General features: G+C 56.9%; 1 protein-coding gene across 2 annotated transcripts in view; it reads right to left on the bottom strand.

The window, feature by feature from the left end:
- Positions 1 to 4733, bottom strand: part of SRRM4 (serine/arginine repetitive matrix 4) — a 44664-nt gene extending 39931 nt beyond the window's left edge. For both annotated transcript variants that reach the window (XM_082066017.1, XM_082066016.1), the window contains exon 1: positions 4591 to 4733. In XM_082066017.1, coding sequence (XP_081922143.1) covers positions 4591 to 4721 — 131 coding nt within the window. In that variant the 5' untranslated portion in view covers positions 4722 to 4733. The remainder of the gene's footprint in view (positions 1 to 4590) is intronic.
- Positions 4734 to 18583: the final 13850 nt, after the last annotated feature.

The raw sequence follows: 18583 nt of genomic DNA on the forward strand, positions 1-18583 counted from the left end.
CCAGTTCCCCCCAACCTCCCCCCAGCTCCCAAGCTGCCTAATTAGCTCTCCCCACTCCCACCGCCAGCCAGCTGGAGCCGGAGGGCAGGGACAGACAAAAGCCTCCCTATTGACAGTCCCCCCCCCATCCAGGAAGGGGCTTTTCTTCTCCCCCTCTGCTTTTCTTTTCAAGCCCCTCTCCCCCCAGCTTGGGCCGGGGCCACGGGCTCATTAGCACCCGGGCTCGTTGGGAGCAGATGGCAGCCAGGCGGCTGGCGTGGCCGGCCCTGCCGCCGCCTCCTCCCGCAGAGCAGATGCCCGACAAGGGGGAGGATTAACGGGAGCGGGGGGCCATGTGCCGGAGGGATGGATTCCGACCCAGGGGCCACCAGCCCATTCGGGATGAATGGGGTTCAGGGCCACTGAAGTGTGGCCAAAAAGCCAGAGGTTGGGATGGGTGAGAACTGGTCAACCCATTGGGTACTCGCCGCTCAGCCAAAAGTCACAGGTGACTTGCAGCTGCCTTTTTCCCCTCACTGGGGACATGCTGACCCCAGCACTGCCCCTGCCTGCTCCCAACACAGCCGGGGAGGACATGCCACCCTTGTCCCAGCAGGTTTGCAGCAGTGGCATCCAGACCCATCTCCAAGATAACCTGCCACAGCAAACCAGGGAGCGAAACCGCGTTTAATCCCACTTCAGCCACACACCCCCCGCTTCGTGCGCAACACACTGCGGGGGATTAAGGGTTAAAGCACAAATCCCCTGCACTGCCCCGACGTGACCCACTTAGGCCATCTGGCAGGGAGGGATGCAGGAGCCGCCTTTCTCCCAGCGCTGCTGGTGCTCACCCGGCATCACCCACTGCTCCAGGAGCTGATACCAGCACCCCCAGCCCCAAACACTGCCCTCGCTTTGCGTGGAGAAGTGGATTTCAGCTGAGTTTGGGGTGCTGGGACAGAGCCACGACGGGCCATGTGGCAGCAGGGAACACAAACATCCCCGAAAGCATCCTCCAAGCTCCCAGACTGCCACCAGCTCCGCGTCCCAGGGGGACCCTGGAGCATCTCCCAGCTTGGCTGTCCCCAACACCCGCGGGTTCCCCAGCAGACGGGCACTGATGAAACACAGCAGCACTGGGAGAAGTCAGACCAGCGAGTGCGAAGGGGCTCCCAGTCAGCACGCTGGGGCCAAGGGCACGGCCAGGGAAGAGACACAGACAAAGCCCAGCCAAGAGGGGGGAAGATGGATCCGGGTTGTAGGGCCAGGGCTACAGCGTGACAGCGATACCTTGTCCCCAAAGGCTGGGCAGAGACTGGTGGCACCTTATCATGGGAGGTGAAGCCTCACCGAGCCCAGCATGAGGAAAGGTTAATTGGAAAAGCCCCTTTCCCCATCACCTCGGCTTTTCCTTTCACACTGCAAACTGGTCAATAATCCATTTACTTTGGCAGAGCCCTGCTCTGGGCATGAAGCTGTGTTGGGGCCGACTCCATGGCCCCCCATCCCTGCAGGATCAGGAGGGTAGGGATTTATGTATTCTTTTGTTTCAGGATGAACTGTGGGTTTAGCAGAGCTTTAACCCTCCAAACCTCCCAGAGAGCTTGATAGGAATTTAAAGAGGCTTTATCTCTGGAACGAGCAGCAAGGTGGTGGCAAGGGACAGGGCACAGGGCAGAGCGGGCTGGAAGGGGGGAAAAAACAAAACAAACACCTTCTGCCCTGGGAACCCCACCGCTGCCCCACGAGGATGTAGGATTGAGCCCTTAGCCATGTCCAGGGCACTCTGCGAGGATGGTTTCAGGTTATGCCCACTGTGGGGGCTCCCAGCAAGACCCCCATGTCACAGCTGAGCCCCTTGGCACCCCTCAAGGGTACAGGTTCAGCCAGCAGAAACTGATGGGGAGATGGACAGTGCTGACCTAGAAATCACACCATCGCCTCCACCGCTGTGGGAAGCGCGGGGCCAGATCCAGGGCAGAGATCTGCGGTGTTTGCAGAGGAGCAGCTGTCAAGTGTGGGAGAAAACAGGAATCCAGATGGTCATCTTAATTTTTCATTTGGCTAACTGGTCTCCTTCTCTCCTCTCTGGTGCGCTCAGCTTGCTGGCACCGCAGTCATTTGCTCTTAAATTAGCCAGGAGCATCGTCAGGGAAAGAGAGGCCGATCAGAGCAGCGGCGCAGCAAAACCTTCAGGAAAAACAAACCCAGAGCGGAGCCGGGCACCGAGACAGCTGTGAGAGGAGCCGCCGCAAACCTCAGGGCAGTTCTCCCAGGGGATGTGGAGCAGGAGCCAGGCTCTGGCTATTGCTGGGCTACAAACTTGGTGCCAGCTTGGGGTGCTGGAGATATCACTGTGTACCTGATGGGGACCCACTGAGGGCCCTGGGGATGCAAGATCTGGAATCTCGTAGGCACGATCCTGGCAAGACAAGAGCCTCGGGCTCCCAGCAGAGCCTGGCATGATGCAAACCAAGCCGGCAGCCCTTCCGAGAGGAGCCAGTGACCGCGGTCCTCCTGCTCTCCCAGCCCTCAGCTTCAGCCCCCCAGGCAGCAAAGCCCCTCCATGGCACTGGGGAGCACAAGTACCCCACAGACCCCAGGGAGAGCCCCGGCAGAGCCACCCCCGCTCCACGCCTGTAGGGAGGGCGGTGGTGCAGATGGCTGCATGGCGGGGAACATCCCGGGGCCCCGGTCAGTGGCACACGCTGCCAGGAGACAAAAGGAGATGGGCTGCATCAACATGGGGACCCGGCGGCATCGCGCCGGCTGCACAGAGCACACCCTGGCTCGGGGACCCTGTTGTGCAGGACCTGCTGGTGCTGAGGTGCAAAACACGGCAAAGCCGAGCTGGCGGGTCCATTTTGCCATGTGCTGACAGCACCTGACCCCTGCGCAGACGGTTCCCCTCCTGCCAGAGCTGGCAATGCTGGCGAAACAGAGAGGTGCATGTATTCGTTAACTTTTTAACACAGCTGCAAACCCCCCTGCCACAGTTCTCAGCCCGACTGGGACGTCTGTGGCAATTCAGATTGCCGCGCCGAGCTGCACATCACTCCTGGTACTCGGGCTTGCTGTATTTCCCCAATGCCCTAGTTTGTTGCCTCATTACATCTCAACTGCAAGATATTTAAGCAGTGAGGTTCACTCAGACACATTGAGGCAGCAGAGCCAGCCCCCAGCCCACTGACAGCCCCTTCGGTTGCCGACCACAGCCCGACATACGGGAGAAAGAAGACACGGTGGCTCCTCTCCCCCACGAAGGCTGAAGCCCTGCAAGCGCTGCCCGTGGAAACAGGATTTGCTTTTCTGCTTTGGAAGCCTAAGCCGTGCCTTTCCCAGTTTTCTACCCTGATTAATGGCAACCACAGAGATTGTAAAAATTCACACTTGGGCAGCTGGGCTGCGGGGGCAGACGTGATCCCCCTGTTTCACAAGCAGTGGGACCCTGTCCCCATCACCGCTGCAGCTCACCTTTGCTGGAGCAGGAGGCATCCGAAACAGCTCGCTCCCCACGAGCACCCTGCTGTTCAGTACAAGCTGAGCCCCCAACACCCAGAGCCCCCCTCCTGTACCCACCCATCGCCTTCATGAAACTTCGGGTTGTTCCCTGCACCAGGGGGGAGTGCCAGCGGTAGAAATACAGAGCAAAGAGAGGAGAATCAGCAAAAGCCTCCTTTCCTCACAAAAACAGCGCAAAGGGGATATTTTTAACCAACATTGAGACGGCCAGCAAAATAAAACGAGTCTAAATCCAAGAGTGCATTGCTGTGAGGAAGCCACACGGACCCTTGCCCGTGTGATAACCTGGCTGAGTGGTTCAGAGTGTACGATCAGCCCCTTTGCCTTGTTTCGTGGGGTTTGACCCCTGCTCTGCCTCCGGCAAACACAGGGGGCACGGGCCCCGCCAGGAGCAGGAGGGACAGGGCAGGCAGGCACCAGCCCAGCAAAGCTGAGACCACTCGGCTTGCAGACTTGGGGGACACAGTCCCACGGCTGCCCCGCTCCACGGCTGTGTGTGGGTGTCCCGGGCAGCGCTGGTCTCCAGGCTGCACCTCCCTGGGGTGCATCAGCCTCCCGCATGTGCCAAAACAGGGTCCAGCAGGCCGGGGGGGGGGATGTTCCCCTCCCCAGGTGTCACCTTCCCAAGAGTGCACAGTGCAGGAGCAACACAGACACAAGACAGCCAGCAGGCCACCCACCACGGAGGTCTGCAAGGCAGGGATGGAGGTGACCACGCTTTCTGGCTGATGACCCCCAACACTGCCCCCCGCTCCACAGCCCAGCTAGAGCTTTCCAGGCCCCCCGCAGCACCCTGCAGCCAGCTCCCAGGCTCTGAGAACCACCTGCCAAAGTCTAGCGAGCCCGGTCCCCTCTGGAGCACAGCACCAGCCCCGGGAGGGGGCCCCGCCAGCCAACAGCCCCCTGCCCCAGGCACGGGGGACCCCCAGCTCCAACAGTCCCCAATTGGGGTGGGGGGAGGAGATGCCCTAGACCCTCCTGATAGGGGGGGCACTAACTGGGGGTGAGGAGGAGGCTCGGGGTGGTGCAGCCCCAGCCAGAGGCGGGATGGGGGGTGTCCCTGTGCGCCCCCGCCCGTGCAGCCCTTACCTGGGCAGCGGCTTGCGGGCCGTGATACTGGCCACGATGATGCTCTCGGGTCGCGGCGTGGCCACGGCTTTGAAGGTGCCTCTCCAGAACTTCTCGAAGAGCTGCTTCTCGCCCTGCTGCACGCTGGCCATGGCCTCCCCCGGGCCCCCGCGTTCTCCGCGTTGCTGAGCGCTACATCCCCCGCCGGCCCCGGTACCCCCCGGCTCGGCTCGGCCCCGGGAGCCCGCCCGGCGCTGCCCCGGCTGGCGGGCTGGTTTGCGGCCCGACCGCCCCCGCCGCCCGTTTTGTGCCGCCGAGGCGGGGAGAGGGGCCGGGCCCGCCCGCCGTCCCTCCCCGGCACCGCCTCCCGCCGCTGCGCCCGGAGCCGCGGGGAGCCCGGCCCGGCCCGGCCCGGGGCTGCGACCCCCCCGCCGGTGCTCAGGTGCAGCTCCCGGGAGGAGCCGCTGGCCTCTCTGCGGTTCGGTTCGCTCTGCCCCGCGGTAAAGCCGCGCTGGAGCAGGTGGCTCCTGGGGAGGGGGAGTCTCAAGCAGCTCCCACCCTACAGGCAGGTTTTGCACCCTCCCTCACAGACCCGTGTCCACCCTGGTGTCTTTGCAGTCATAGAATCGCAGAACTATTTTGGTTGGAAAAGACCCCCAAGATCGAGTCCAACCATTCCCCCACTCCTGACACTGCCCCATGTCCCTGAGAACCTCATCTCCATCTGTCCAACCCTCCAGGGATGGTGACTCCAGCACTGCCCTGGGCAGCCTGTTCCAATGCCCGACAGCCCTTTGGGGGAGGAATTGTTCCCAACATCCAACCTCAACCCCGCCTGTCGCAACTTGAGGCTGTTTCCTCTCGTTCTATCACTTGTTACCGGGGAGAAGGCACCAAACCCCCCTCGCTACAACCTCCTTTAGGCAGTTGTAGAGCGCGAGGTCTCCCGTCAGCCTCCTGTTCTCCAGGTTTTTCCCACAGAACTCTACCTGCTCCATCCCCATCGTCACCTTCTCCAACCAAGGAACCACTCCAGCTCACAGAGGATCATGGGCACCCCCACACCTTGCCCTTTGCGGGGCACAAACCCACCAGCCCGTGCCCCCACGAGTCCCTGTCCCCCAACACACGCCACCAGTAGCGTTCACGTTTGCCACTCACAACTGTTTATCAGACATGATGGAAGAAAGAGGGAGAGCTCAGAGTTACCAGCTCAGATGAGAAAACAGCTGGAAGCTGCAGAGACCTCTCTGTAACTGGTCCATACTGGGACCTGTATGGGGAGGAGATTTTGGAAAAAACTCCTCCCCTGTTTTCCCCCCCCCATCCCTTCCCTGGTGCTGGGACAGGGCACGTTGCTCCTTGGCCCCAGCAATGTGGTCCTAACCAGCTCAGAAAAACAAGACCTCGCCTTGCAGGGCAGGATTGGACCCACCAGGACCGGGTACATGGAGCGGGGAAGGGAAGGGCTGGGGCGGCACAAGTGTGGTGCTGCTGTTTCCCTTCGCCTCTACACCCAGTATAATAAAAGCGTCTTTAGGAGAAAATGCTTCTTCTACCAAATGCCTTGAAGCACAAGTGAAAGCTGGTGACCTTGGGTGAATGAGAGTCTCTCTATTGTGCCTTGGAAACCCGCACGATACATTTATGTAAGTGACGGGGAGATAATGGAGCCAGGAACAATAGGTGGTGGGAGCCAAGGAAGAATGAAAATCACAACTCGATCCCTTTCTTCTGTTAAATACAAAATTAGCAGAAGGCTCATCCTGACTCTGTTGTCTGTCAAACTCCTCCTTCCCTGCTCCCTTTTGCTTTCTGCTCCCGGTGCCAGGGCTCTGCCCCACCAGCACCCGGGGACAGGTGACCCTGAGCTGTGTCCCCACGCCGAGAGACACAAAGCGAGAACCCCGGCGGCACGCGCCGGCCGGCGGCAAAGGGCTTTGTGCTGCGAGGCCGTGACCGCCTGGAGACGGATGCCGGGGAGGCAGCGGGAGCAGGCACGGGTCCAGCAAGGCTTTATAGAAACGCTGTCAGCTCTGCCAGACATCGCCTGAAAAGCTCGATAGGGAAGGATGACATTCAGGCACGGCAGAGCGATGCTCGCTGGGAGGCTGCTCCCCAACCCCCCCCGAAAAACCACCCAGAGGAGACGGGCACCGCGTCGGGGTTGGGAAAGGCGGCCGTGAGCTGCGGCTCTGCTCTAGTCCAGGGCACATCGCACATGCTGTGGGCAGGAGATGTCAGAACGGGAACCCTCCAGGGACTGTCACAGCCAGCAAAGGGCAGAGCAGAAGGAGCAGGAAAAAGGCTTGAGAGGTCTAGAGCAGCCACGCTGCAAAAACACAGCTGGGGGGGCACAGAGAGCACCCTGGCAGACACAGCAGGGACCCACCAGCACCTCATTGTCACCCCCTGCACATGAGCGGGGACAGGCACCCACCACCCAACCGAGTCCGAGCCTGGATTTCCTCTGGCCCTTCCAGCCACCCCCATAACACACAGTCCGCTCCTTAGGAGCCTGTTTCCCTTCAGAGCACATTGAAAATCATCAAAGAGAGATCAGCTGTAGGTACACACATGCCCTGGTCTCACTGTTTTGTTAGCAAATGACCCAAATGTGGGGTGCACTGTCACCCCAGCCCTCTGCTTGGGGCTCATTAACCAAATACCCTGCAAGGCATCAGCTCCTGCACCCCCCTGGGCTTTGCAGAATGAGTCCAACAACCCACAGCTGCAACCAGGGCCCTCATTGCACTCCAGGGCACTTCACCCCCTTCCACCAGCAGTCCTGGAACAGCTCTAAACGCCCTAAAATTAACTACCAAATAAAAGGAATAATAAATGTTTGCACTATTAAATTAGCAGCACGGGTGGCGTGTGGGCAGGAGGAAGGCTGCGATCATTACAAGAACCCTCTCTCCTGGCATATTTTGTGGAGACATCAGCGAGCCAATTAAGCAATTGGCTCCGTTAACAGAGGCTCCTAGGAATAGACTTCCCTGCTATAGAATAACTGCACTATAATAAATTGCCTCATAAATAAGCAGCCTGAAAAAAGCGTTACAAGATACCCAGAAAAAGCACTATATCATAAGCAGAAATGATACCATACATTTCTAGAGTATCTGTTTGCCCACAGCATTCCCAACCCCGGGGCGGTGACTCTGCAAGGAGCCATGGGGACGGTGCCATGGGGCACAGGCAGCCCCCCCATCTCCCTTGCCCAGAGCATACTCTGGAAACAGCATCCCCAGAGCCCCAGCAGATACTGCCCACCCTGCGAGACCACTGCCAGCAGCAAACAGCCAGTGGTAACTTGTCCCGTGGGCATTGCAACGAATGCTGCCCTGGGCTATTTGCAGGTTCAAGTGTTTGCACCGAAACGGGTGCAGTAAACTTCAGCAGGGAGAGCAGGTCCTAGGACTGGAACAGGGAAACTGAGACTTGGAGGATAGCAGCAAAATTTCCTCCAAAGCAAAAAATATAATTCTTCCTTAGCTCTTCTGGCATGATTTTTTAAGAACACAAAGGGCTGAGCCTGTGCTTCCTCCACCCTGCACGGGGGGCTGCACACAGAGCTCTCCCGGAGGCTGCTGGACCCGCAGCATCACTCGCCCTGCCCGGCTCCACAGCTGCCTGAGCCACACGATCAAACACCCAGTGGCCCCTCACCCCACAAACCCCCCACTTGGGCCCCAAATCCCCAGGAAAGCTGAGAAGGACCTACCTGGCTCAGAGCAGGTGGGGGTGCTCAGGAGCCCCAGCCCTGCCTTCTCCTGCTTTATCCTCTCCCACATTTAAAGAGCCCAATCTCCCCAGCCCCTCCTGTCCCCCGGCTCTGATTTTGGGAGTGATGGAGGAAAGCGAGCGGTCCCCGCTCTGGATGACCGCTGGGGGGGTTCAGCTGCTGTCAAGGAGGACGAGCTCTGGGGCTGAGGGAAGCAGTGATCAGCAGGGCGAAGCCGTGTATGCTCAAGAGGGGTGGGAAAGGAGAAAATGTGTTTAACTAGGATTAAATTTTCATCTGCTCCCCCTAGTAGAGAGAAGAAAGCTGAGTTTGTCCTGGAGCTGCACAAATCTTTTTCTATAAACACTGAATTTATTAATTATTATTATTATTTGGCTTGTGTGTGGTGGGAAGAGTCAGAGCCTGGTTTTGCCCAAACCGCCCCATTCCCACCTGCACGCCGCGCTGGCGCGGTGCCGCTCCACCCACTCCCCAGCCAAAAAGGTTTATTGCAAATGCAGAAAATCAATAATTATCTTTGGAAGTATTCATTATCACTCAAGAGTCAATAAACAAAGGCTACAAGTGCCCTCTATTCATGGCACTTCAGAAGCACCTACCAATTATTCCCTTGATGAAGCCAGCCCTGCCTGGCAGGAGAGGGGTTCTCCATTGCTGCTGCCTGCTGCAACGTCTTCCTGCTTCGGCCAGGGAGGAGGAGGTGGAGGAAGGGCAAAGGGCTTCTTGCTTAAAATAACATTTGCAACTGAGATGTGAACCCGCAAGGTGATGCACGGCTTTGTTTCGGATGCTGCAGCAGATGCAGATGGGTGCAGAGATGGTCTGGCCGTAGGGCTGCCTGGGTGGAGGGGCTGGGAGATGCTCGGTGGGGCTGGATCTGAGCTGGTTTTCCCAAGAAAGGTGGCACCAAGCAGGCTGTGGGGTGCGGACTTGGTGACGGCCAGGGGACAATGTGCAGCAAAGGACAAGGCACTTGCCAAAGGTGTCTTTTTTCTGTCCTTCCTTTCTCTGCCCATGGAACAGCTATTTCACCCATGGGAAATGTGAGAGCATACACAGCCCCGGGGCTCCTGCAAGGCTGTTATGGCCCCTGGGATGGGGGAGAGTGGCAGTAGCCACTCTGTCCTTTCCGTCACTGGGCAATAAATAAGGGAAAGGCTGGAAAGCGGAGCTGCAGTTTCCTCGCAGAGCACCAAGGCCGTGGCACAGGGGTGCATCCATCACCAGACAGGGCCACCCATCAGCACCCGGCTCAAAAGCTTCGGGATGCTGGATGTGATGCACCCTGGGATGCTGGGAGGAGGAGGGAGGGAGCTGATATTGGGGAGATGCAGGTGCGCTCCTGTGATTTGAGACAATGAGGGTGCCCATGTCCCCTCCATCAGCGCAGGGTGTCACCCCCAGGCTGCAGGACATACCTGGCCAGACCCCAGCAGCCTGGCAGAGTCCCAAGACATGTCTCCCTCATCTCCAGAAGGACACGAAGGACCTGCTGAGCCCCCACGTCCCCGTCCCCAGAGCCACCCATGGTGGCAGGACCAGGCGTCCCCCACCCCGGCTTTCTGCTACAGCTGTGGGGGCAGCTGGCTTCTCCACGCACAGGAGGAGGCTCTACAGCTCACCTGCCTAACAAAAGCGCTTTTTCCTCCCTGGGCACCTACCAGAGCCGCCCAGCCCCTGTATTTAGGCAGCGCCAGATGAAAAGGCGTAGGGATGGATAAGTGTGAGCGTTCGCAGGCAAAGCCATTTGCAGCTGCTGGAAAGAGGGGAATGAAAGGGCAGGAGCAGAGCGGGGGGAGGAAAGTCAGACCACGGCCTTTTCTTCCTTTGGGCTCTAAAAAAAGCTCCAGAGCGGACAGGAAGATGGAGGGATGGAGATGAAAATGTAATTTTTCCCCTCCGAGGCGCAGTGGCCGTGGTGGCGAGCGGCCCCCGGGGACCGTGCGGCAGAGCTGCGCAGCCGCTGCTGCTCTCCAAGTGCCGCTGCCGAAAGGTCAAACGCAGCTGGCAGAGGGGACAGAGGGGGACGCGGGGGACAGAGCCACACGTGTCCGCGCAGGAGAGGCAGGGCCCAACATGCCAGCCCAGGAGCAAATGCAGCAAAATCCCTCGCTGGGGGGATGAGGTACAATCCCCACCTCTTCAGTTTGGGCTCAGACCTCAAAACCCATTTCACACCATGAGCCCCTCATCCTGAGCCTGCTGGGAACAGGGAAGATGCTGCCTGACAAAAACAGAGCTGCCCATGAACCCAAAGTTACTGAACCCGACCTGCCCAGGGTACGCTGATGGGATGAGCAGTTTGACTCCATGCAGTCGCTTCTCATTGATGTATTTTTTAGTCTGGCTTTATTCTTTTCCCCTCCTCTGGGTTATTTCTCGGTGGTAGCGGCAGCCGTGGATGGAGGAGCCCTGTTCTGCCCGCGCCGCCAGGGAGAGAAGCAGGAGGGAACAAAGTGCCGCGTTCCGGCTTTTACAGACTATTACTTGTAACAGAGAGGAACAAAAATACTGTCAAATAAAGCACTTGAGGGCACCAGCCTAAGCGTTAAATAGGCTTCTGCTGAAAAGCTGCTTTGACTGAAAAAGTTCCATGATTTGGATGAGAGGTGTTGCCCTGCTTGTGAGAAAGCCCGAGCTTTGGTAAAGCTGGGGGGCACAGGCAGCACCATCCCGGGAATGGGGCTCTCAGGGTGCTCCCTGCTTGGCTCCGTCCCACCACACACTCACAGGTGCCTCGGGAAAGCACTCAGACCCCTACATTTTAGGCTCCCCATCCTATCTCCACAGAGCAGCGCTTCCCCTGCTAAACATCTGGAGCATTTTGCAACAATAATGGGCAGCACGACTGCTCGTGCGTGAACTGCTCCGGAGAACAAACGGAGAGTTTGGGGGGCAGACGTTTCCCATTAAGACGCACTAATGAAATGTGAAAATGTTTTACTGTGCTGTAATTTTATATATGTTTGAACTCAGCCACAGCTGCAGTGCTGTTCCGTTTGTGGCTAATTTAAGTGCCAATTAAACTGGGCTAAATTACAGCCGAGTACGCCACGGGAACTGATGTGACAAGGGACGTGTCCAGGAGCCCCAAATCTCGCTGACCTTACCGTTACCTTTCGAGCTGGTTTGCAAGCTGCATCTCTTCAGGTCTGAACGCTGCATCCCGCACATCGCCAAAGCCACCGATCGTCCCAGCTGCCCCCTGGGGAGGTCGATTCATCTCGGAAAAAAAACAAAACAAGCCAAAACTAAACTCATTTTTCTGGAGAGTGGAGGAACTGGTGGGATTTTGCTCTTCTTTTCGGGTAAAGGAAGGAATAAAGTACCTAAAGGCTGGGGTCATGCTCTCTGGCCTCACCATCAGAGCATCCCGAGCGGGGCTGGTGGCTGCAGCCAGGTCCTGGGTCCCATTAGCAGGGATGTCCCATGTGGTTTAGGGTGCAGGGCCTGTTCTCAGCAGTTTGGGGTTGGTATTTTTCCTGATTTAGTTAGGTGACAACAGCTTTAGGATTTGCTCCAGTGACAACAAACAGCTCAGAGGGTTTCAGAAGAGCTGCAGGTTGGCATTTGGCACCAGCAGCCCGTGGGGACCTGTCAGCTTTCCTAAGGGCATTGTGGGTTTTTCAGTTGATTTAGGCAATTACAATAAATCCCCTGTGGCCCCTGGTTTCCAGCTGCACCGGGCTAGACCCAAATATGCTCAGGAAGAGCAGGGCTGGCATCCTACCCCAGCCTGTGGGCATGGCCCTTGTGCCCAGGGGTACCCCATGCACACCCCCCCCACCTTTCCTCCAGCCAGATGGCACAGAATTTCCGAAAACCTTTTTTAAATACCTACACCAAAAAGCTCTTTTTAATACCTACCCATACGCCATATATATATATATATATATACTTTTTTTTTTATGGTCAGCCAGGGAGCCGAATCGATGGCACAGACCCCAGGCAGTGGCGCAGGATCCATCCCCAAAGCACAAACCCAAGTGGGGGACAGACTCCAGTGAGGGCGCCTGTCTGTCTGTCTGTCTTACAAGTGCCCGTTAACCAGGCCATGCCTCATAAACTCCAATTAGCGGGCAGGTCATTTCCATCAGCCATCGAACCCCGGCAGCTCCCGGTGATGCCGGTCCAGCATCGGCACCGTGGATCCCAGCGCCCCAGAGCAGCCGCGAGCTCCTCTCTAATTAATCCAATTACAACGTCACATTGGCAATGCAACCAGTGGATTAATTGCGGTTTGCTCCAGGTGAATGGCAGGCGGAAACATTCCCGTGTTCAAACAGAGCTGTTGTTTGTTATTAACTATGAAAAGCCCGGCCTCAAAGCCGGCCGGCGAGGAAGGCAACCAGCATCATCCTCCCTGGGAGTGCGGAGAGTTCGCCCCTCCCTGGGCTCAATGAGCACCTGCGGAGCCTTCACATCACTCCTGCAAAACAAATCCGTGCCTAAGACTGACAAAACAAAGATTAGGGAGGTGACGGCAGCAGTAGGAGTGTGGAGTGGAAGGTTGCTTGCTCTCGGATATATTTTTTTTAAATAGAATAAAAAGGAGATTATTGGAAACAATTAATTGTTCAGACTGTCAAGAAGATGAAAGTGTCAGGAGTAAACAGATGCTGGTCACGATTCAGCACTCATTAAGGCAAGAGAACGATTCATTTCATATGCATGATTAACTCCTGGCCACTGACGATTTACACAGCAGACGATCAAAAGAGAATTAATTATTCCCCAAATCGGGCTGCTGCCAGCCCTGCCCCGGTCCCCAGCGGTGCTGCTGATGGCACAGCCCGTGGCCCCCAAAAGCAGGGCCACCAAGGTTGTGCCCAGACCTGGCCGTGTGCTCCCTGCCCTTGCCTGGGGGTGTTTGCTCCCAAAAACCCCCACCCGCCCTCCCCATCATCGCACAGCATCGCAAACATCTCCCCAGCTGCACCCACCAGGCACCTCCAGCACCACCGTGTCCATCCTCGAAGGGCTTTCATGCCACCCGGAGCAGCACGGGCAGGTATCGGCTTTCTGACACTGCCGATAATCTCCTCCTCCCCAGCGGTAATTAACCCGGGAAGGTTTCTCTCCACTTGACACCTTTTCTTTCCTCTGTGATTGATGGTGTCTCTCCCGTTACAAATCCATGCCGTAATTAAAGGAAGGAACTCCACTCCCTCTACCTGATTTATTTTTTAATACAGTCCCCCTTTTGATCTCGTCTCTCTCTTAATTAAATTACGAGCCGTGAATCAACACCCTGCTACTACAAAAGCCGTTCTGCCTCGCTCGCTTTCCTCCACCGAGAGGGAAATACTGTCTGCAAATCTTGCTGACGGGGAATCGCCGAGAGGTTCACGAAACACCAGCTCTGCTCTTACTTGGGTCTTATGAGGAGCATGGGGGCTGGATTGCAGGGCAGTGGGCTCTTGGAGAGCAACCATGACCCCCCTGGAACTGGGGGTGCAGAGCAGCGGTGATGCTGTGGGGTGATTGCTTTGCAGCTGCCCCATGTCCCTGGGGGGGTTCTGGGGCAGCTGGGGGACCCCACCCCAGGCATTGCTTTCCTGCCTGCGCTTGGTCCCAAAACCCTTCCCAGAAATGACTCCTGGGCTCTCTTGTGCTCTTCCCTCTTTGGGAACAGAACTGGCGCTCTGCGAAGCCCCCGCAGCGCCCACCTGCTCCAGGGCTTATGCCATCCTCGAGCACCCAGCGCTCGCGGCGCCCATCCCTGCCATGCCAGAGCATCCCCAATGTGCTGTGACACCCTGATCCCCCTGCCCTACCTCCTCTGAGCCCCCCTCTCTACTTGGAGGCCACCACCAAGGGAAAAATCGCATTGCAGCCACTTCACACAGCCCCAGCACAGCCCCGGGCCCACAACGGGCACCGGCACAGCCGATGTGCATCCTCGCGGCTGCCAGAGGGCCGAGGAAGCTGCACGGCACCGGGAGTATAATGGTGTAATAACTCTTTCCTGCACATTCTGGGCGATGGCAGAGCTTTTAATGAAGGATAATGGTGTTTTGCATTTAAATATACTGCACTGTTGACTCATGACTGCAGCATCACCGGGACGGGAGGAGTAAATCAGGGAGGGCAACTGCTCGGAGCCTCATCCCACTGGAGCATCTCCTGCAGACACCTTGCGACCGAGGAGAGGTTGGGGTGACAGGCAGAGCCCCAGCGAGGGGACAGGGACCCGCACCCTCCACCTCATCCCCCCCGCCGAGTGCAAATGAGCCTGATGCTAATTTAATGAACTTCTGATGATTATCGGTTTTATTTTTAAATCTGAATTCCTGCAGGAGTCACCTTCAGCAGGGAGAGGCGGCCCGTCTCCGAGGCGGCGGCGGGATGAATTGATTGCCTGTATCTGATTAGCAATTACACTCGGCGCACTTCAGCGGTAAATACTGTCACCCTGGGCTGGGGATCAGGTGATGGCAGATTGCGGGGTCCCTGGGGAGGGTGCTGGGGGGGCCCAGGAGCAGCACTTGGGCACCTGGATGATGCTAACACCCACCCTGGGCTCAGTGCCTGCACAGCATGGAGCAAGAGGCCACAGGCACCTCTGGCTGGAGGGGAGAGTCCCTAAAATAACTTGCTTCCCAAAGATTTTTGAGGGTCCAACCCTCTCCCTCCCCCGGGATAACCGTCTCCTGCTGCTGAAGCCGCCGGGCTGGTGCTTACGGGCTTTTATGAATTGTGTCTTTAATATCACACTGGAATATTTGCCCTATAAATTCTTAAGAGCAGATTTATAGACGAGCCATTACTGGCATTACAGAGTATTAATAAATCAGTTAAAACTACAGAAAAAAAAATGCATTCTGCTCGTCTATGCTGGCACAATAAACGTATAAGAAGGGACATGAGGCAGAGTCCTGCAGCTGGGGACAGCGGTTCCTGGCCACCGTGGCAGCGGGGACATGTGCTGTGTCCCCTGGGCCACCTGCCCTGCCCCTGGAAGCCACCAGCCACCCTCCTCTGGGGGGACGTGCGACACACGTGGCTGAGCGAGCTGCCGATCAGCTCCGGCGGCAAAGCTGCGGATCCCCTGGTCCAGGACACAGCGGACCCAGGTACACCCCGGTTCCCCAGCCCGCAGGGGAGTCCCGGGGCAAGCGGAGGGTTTCTGCACCCTGGAGCTGGCACTGAGGCACTCAGGAGGACAGAAGGCACACGGGGGACGATGCTCCGACAGCGCTGCCTCCTCCGTTTCGGGAGGCGAGCTATTTGCATCACCGGCTGCTCGTAGCGCACACGCTATTTCTGGAAGAGCCTGGGTTGAGAAAAGCCATCTGGAGAAAGGCGGCAGCCGAGCCGCATCTCCAGGAGCAGCTGGCCCTGCGCTGGGATCCGGTGCCTTCCGAGGGCTCCGATGTGCAGGGAAAATGCAGAGTCTGTCCTTGGTTCCCAGCTGCAGCATCCCGCAGTCACATAGACCAGCTCAACTGCTTTGCCCCCTAACTCAGAGTGAAGCCCAGTGGCTCTATCCCCACGCATGCCCTTACCCACAGCTGCTTCCAGCCGGGGAGGTGCTCAGCTTCCCTGCCACACTGTTCAGACCTGGAGATGCCACAAAACCAGATCCTGGCACCAGTCCCATCACGGTGGCCACATATAGCGTGGTGTTCTGGCTAACGTGGTGCACTCTGGTGCCACTGAGCCCCAGAGAGAGCGGGACATCTCCAAGGGAGTGGATGGGGAGACAAACAAAAAATGTGATCTTTTTCTCTGCCACCAAGCTCATCAGCGCTGGCTGGCTGGGTTTGATTAAACCTCTCATTTACTACATTTGGGAAGAATGTAATTTATTTACCAGCTCAAAAGCAAATAAGACCCATGTGAAGGGTCCCAGAGCATCCATTTCCCCAGAGCCACCACGTGCCAGGGCAGGATGGGCCAGGGGGTGACAGTGACACCTCAAAGTATCCTCAGCATCCCCATCCAGGGGCTCACAGGGTTCTGGCCCCTCCACTGACCTTTCTCCAGCTCAGGACGTGGCCTCGTGGTTCCCATGCTGTGCAGGGGCTCCCCGGGGGAGGCAGTTGCTGGGGAAGAAGCTCTGCTCCCCAAAATCATCTCCACAGGCCTGTTCACGTGAGCACACACACTCTGAGGCTCTGGCAAGCTCCCAGCTCTTTGCCTATTACTTTTAGATGAGCTGGCTATTTAAACAGCACTTAAGTGTTACAGCTGCTGGGCTGTAAAGTGTCTCCGTGACACAAGCCCCTGTTCCCAAGCACTCTAAAAAGCCTCTGTGTAAAAGAAATTAATAACAAAGTGAATTGTACTTGAATTCAGCTTCTGGAGAGATAAAGTGTTGGCGGGGGGAGCAGCAGAGTAGAGGGAGATGAGTTTAACCTCCCTGGGCACTGATGGACGATTCCAACTTCAGAGCATCACAAACCCATGTCAGATTAAAACCGAAATGTGTTGAGGTCCACCAGGTTTGTTACCGGCGGCGTTGGGTATCTGAAGTCTAATGTCCCGATGTCAAACGATTGCTTTCTCAGCAGGCTGGTTTTTCTTCCCAGCCCAGCGTTCGGCAGCCGGGAGGGATGGAGTTACCTCCTGACACTGGTGGGGGTTTGGTCAGGTCTCGCCCAGCAGCCAGCGATCGATGCTCAACCATCTCCGGCTTCAAGCTGCTCCTGGCTGATGGTGTTTGTTCGCTTTGTGATGGACAGAATTGGGGAAAACTCAAGCCTAAAAATCCTCTCCAGTCTCAGCTGGAGGTTGCCAGGCTTTCATCCGCAGCTTTACCAAATCAATGCAGCAGCAGACAAACCCACCAGCCCTCCACGGAGCCGCCCGTGACCCCAGCAAGCACAGAAAAGGAAAAAGTGTTATTTTAAAAAGATGCAGGTTTGCAAGGGCTATCCATAATAAACTGCATGCCCTGTGGGCAGGAACAGGAGGCCAGCATGGAGAGAGAGCATCTTCGTGGACTTCAACCCTGAGAGGGATGTAGTTTCTTCTCAGTTTTCAGCTGGTGTTTTTGGGGAGCAGCACCGCTTGCCTGCAAAACACTCCTGGCTGGGGAAGCACCAGTGGTCGGGATCTCGGCATGACGGCTCCCCAGACACTGCCCGGCCATCATCAGCGGTGATTAACGCCTGAGCTGCCGCTCAGCACTGGGATGAGTCTGGAAGTGAAGAAGATGTAGTGGGGAAAAACGCTCATGGGAGAAGAAAAGGGCCGGACTGTCAACTCCAAATGTCACAGACCCTGCAGAGAGACTCCAGTCCCCAGCTGGATGTCGTATCAGCTGGTGTCCCTCCCAAGTACCATTTGTTCCCAGTTTCCAAGGGAATTTGTCACACAGGTGCCTCGCAAGTGTTGGAAGAAGAGAGAGGCAGGAGCTGGTACCACCTGCCCATGAGGAGCACCATAATGTCATTCAGAGCTGGGATCTTACCTCCAAATCCCTCTCTCTTTGACAAGAACAGAAATCATCCACTCAATCTTCAAACAGCAGTTAAAAGCCTTTACATCACTCTCAAGATTAATTAGCAGCTAAATAATAATCCAGGATAAGTCTTATTGGGCATAAGTACAGTGACACGGTCAGCCAGTGACGTGGGGGATCCAAGTCTGGAGAAAGCTTCATGTTCGCGGTTAAATCCAACATCTCCCAGGCAAACGTAGGCTCTTCCCATAACAAATAGCAGAGCCAGGAGTTAATCCTCAACTGAGGAACATTTCAAACAAAACCCACCTCGGGCAGAGGGTCTGTTTGCTTTACATGTACTACCACACAGGGGAGCAGCAGAGCTCTGGTCACGGTTGGCCAACCCAAGTGCCCACCAAGGCAAAGCATGGCTGACCCTGGAGAGAATGGGTTATGGGTGGCACAGAGCTGATGCTTGGACGGGAGGCTCAGGAGAGGTGCATGAATAGCCCGAGAATGACCATTAAATAGAGGCACACCATGTCATACCTGGGACATCCTCAAATGCAACTGGTGGCAAGCAGAGAAGAGGCTCTGGAGGCTCCTGGTGATGCTCTTGTACTGTCCTTACATACCACAGCTGGGCATTGAGCCCATGGACCTCCAGCCTGGCTCAGAACAGCCGCCTTTCTGGCTCCCATCTGGAAATGCTGTCACTGTGTGGTGCAGGGTACTCCCCAAACCTTGCAGCCCCACTTGCACAGGGGTGCTATTTCTTTACTTCCAACCCCCGCTTTCCCAGGCACCTCCAGCTCCCAGGAAGAAAAATAAATAATCAACTGCAGCAAGCTGGCTGCACCAGAACATTTATTTCT

This window comes from Streptopelia decaocto (genome assembly GCF_964273445.1).
Source record: "Streptopelia decaocto genome assembly, chromosome: 15".
NCBI classification, from domain to species: Eukaryota; Metazoa; Chordata; class Aves; order Columbiformes; family Columbidae; genus Streptopelia; species Streptopelia decaocto.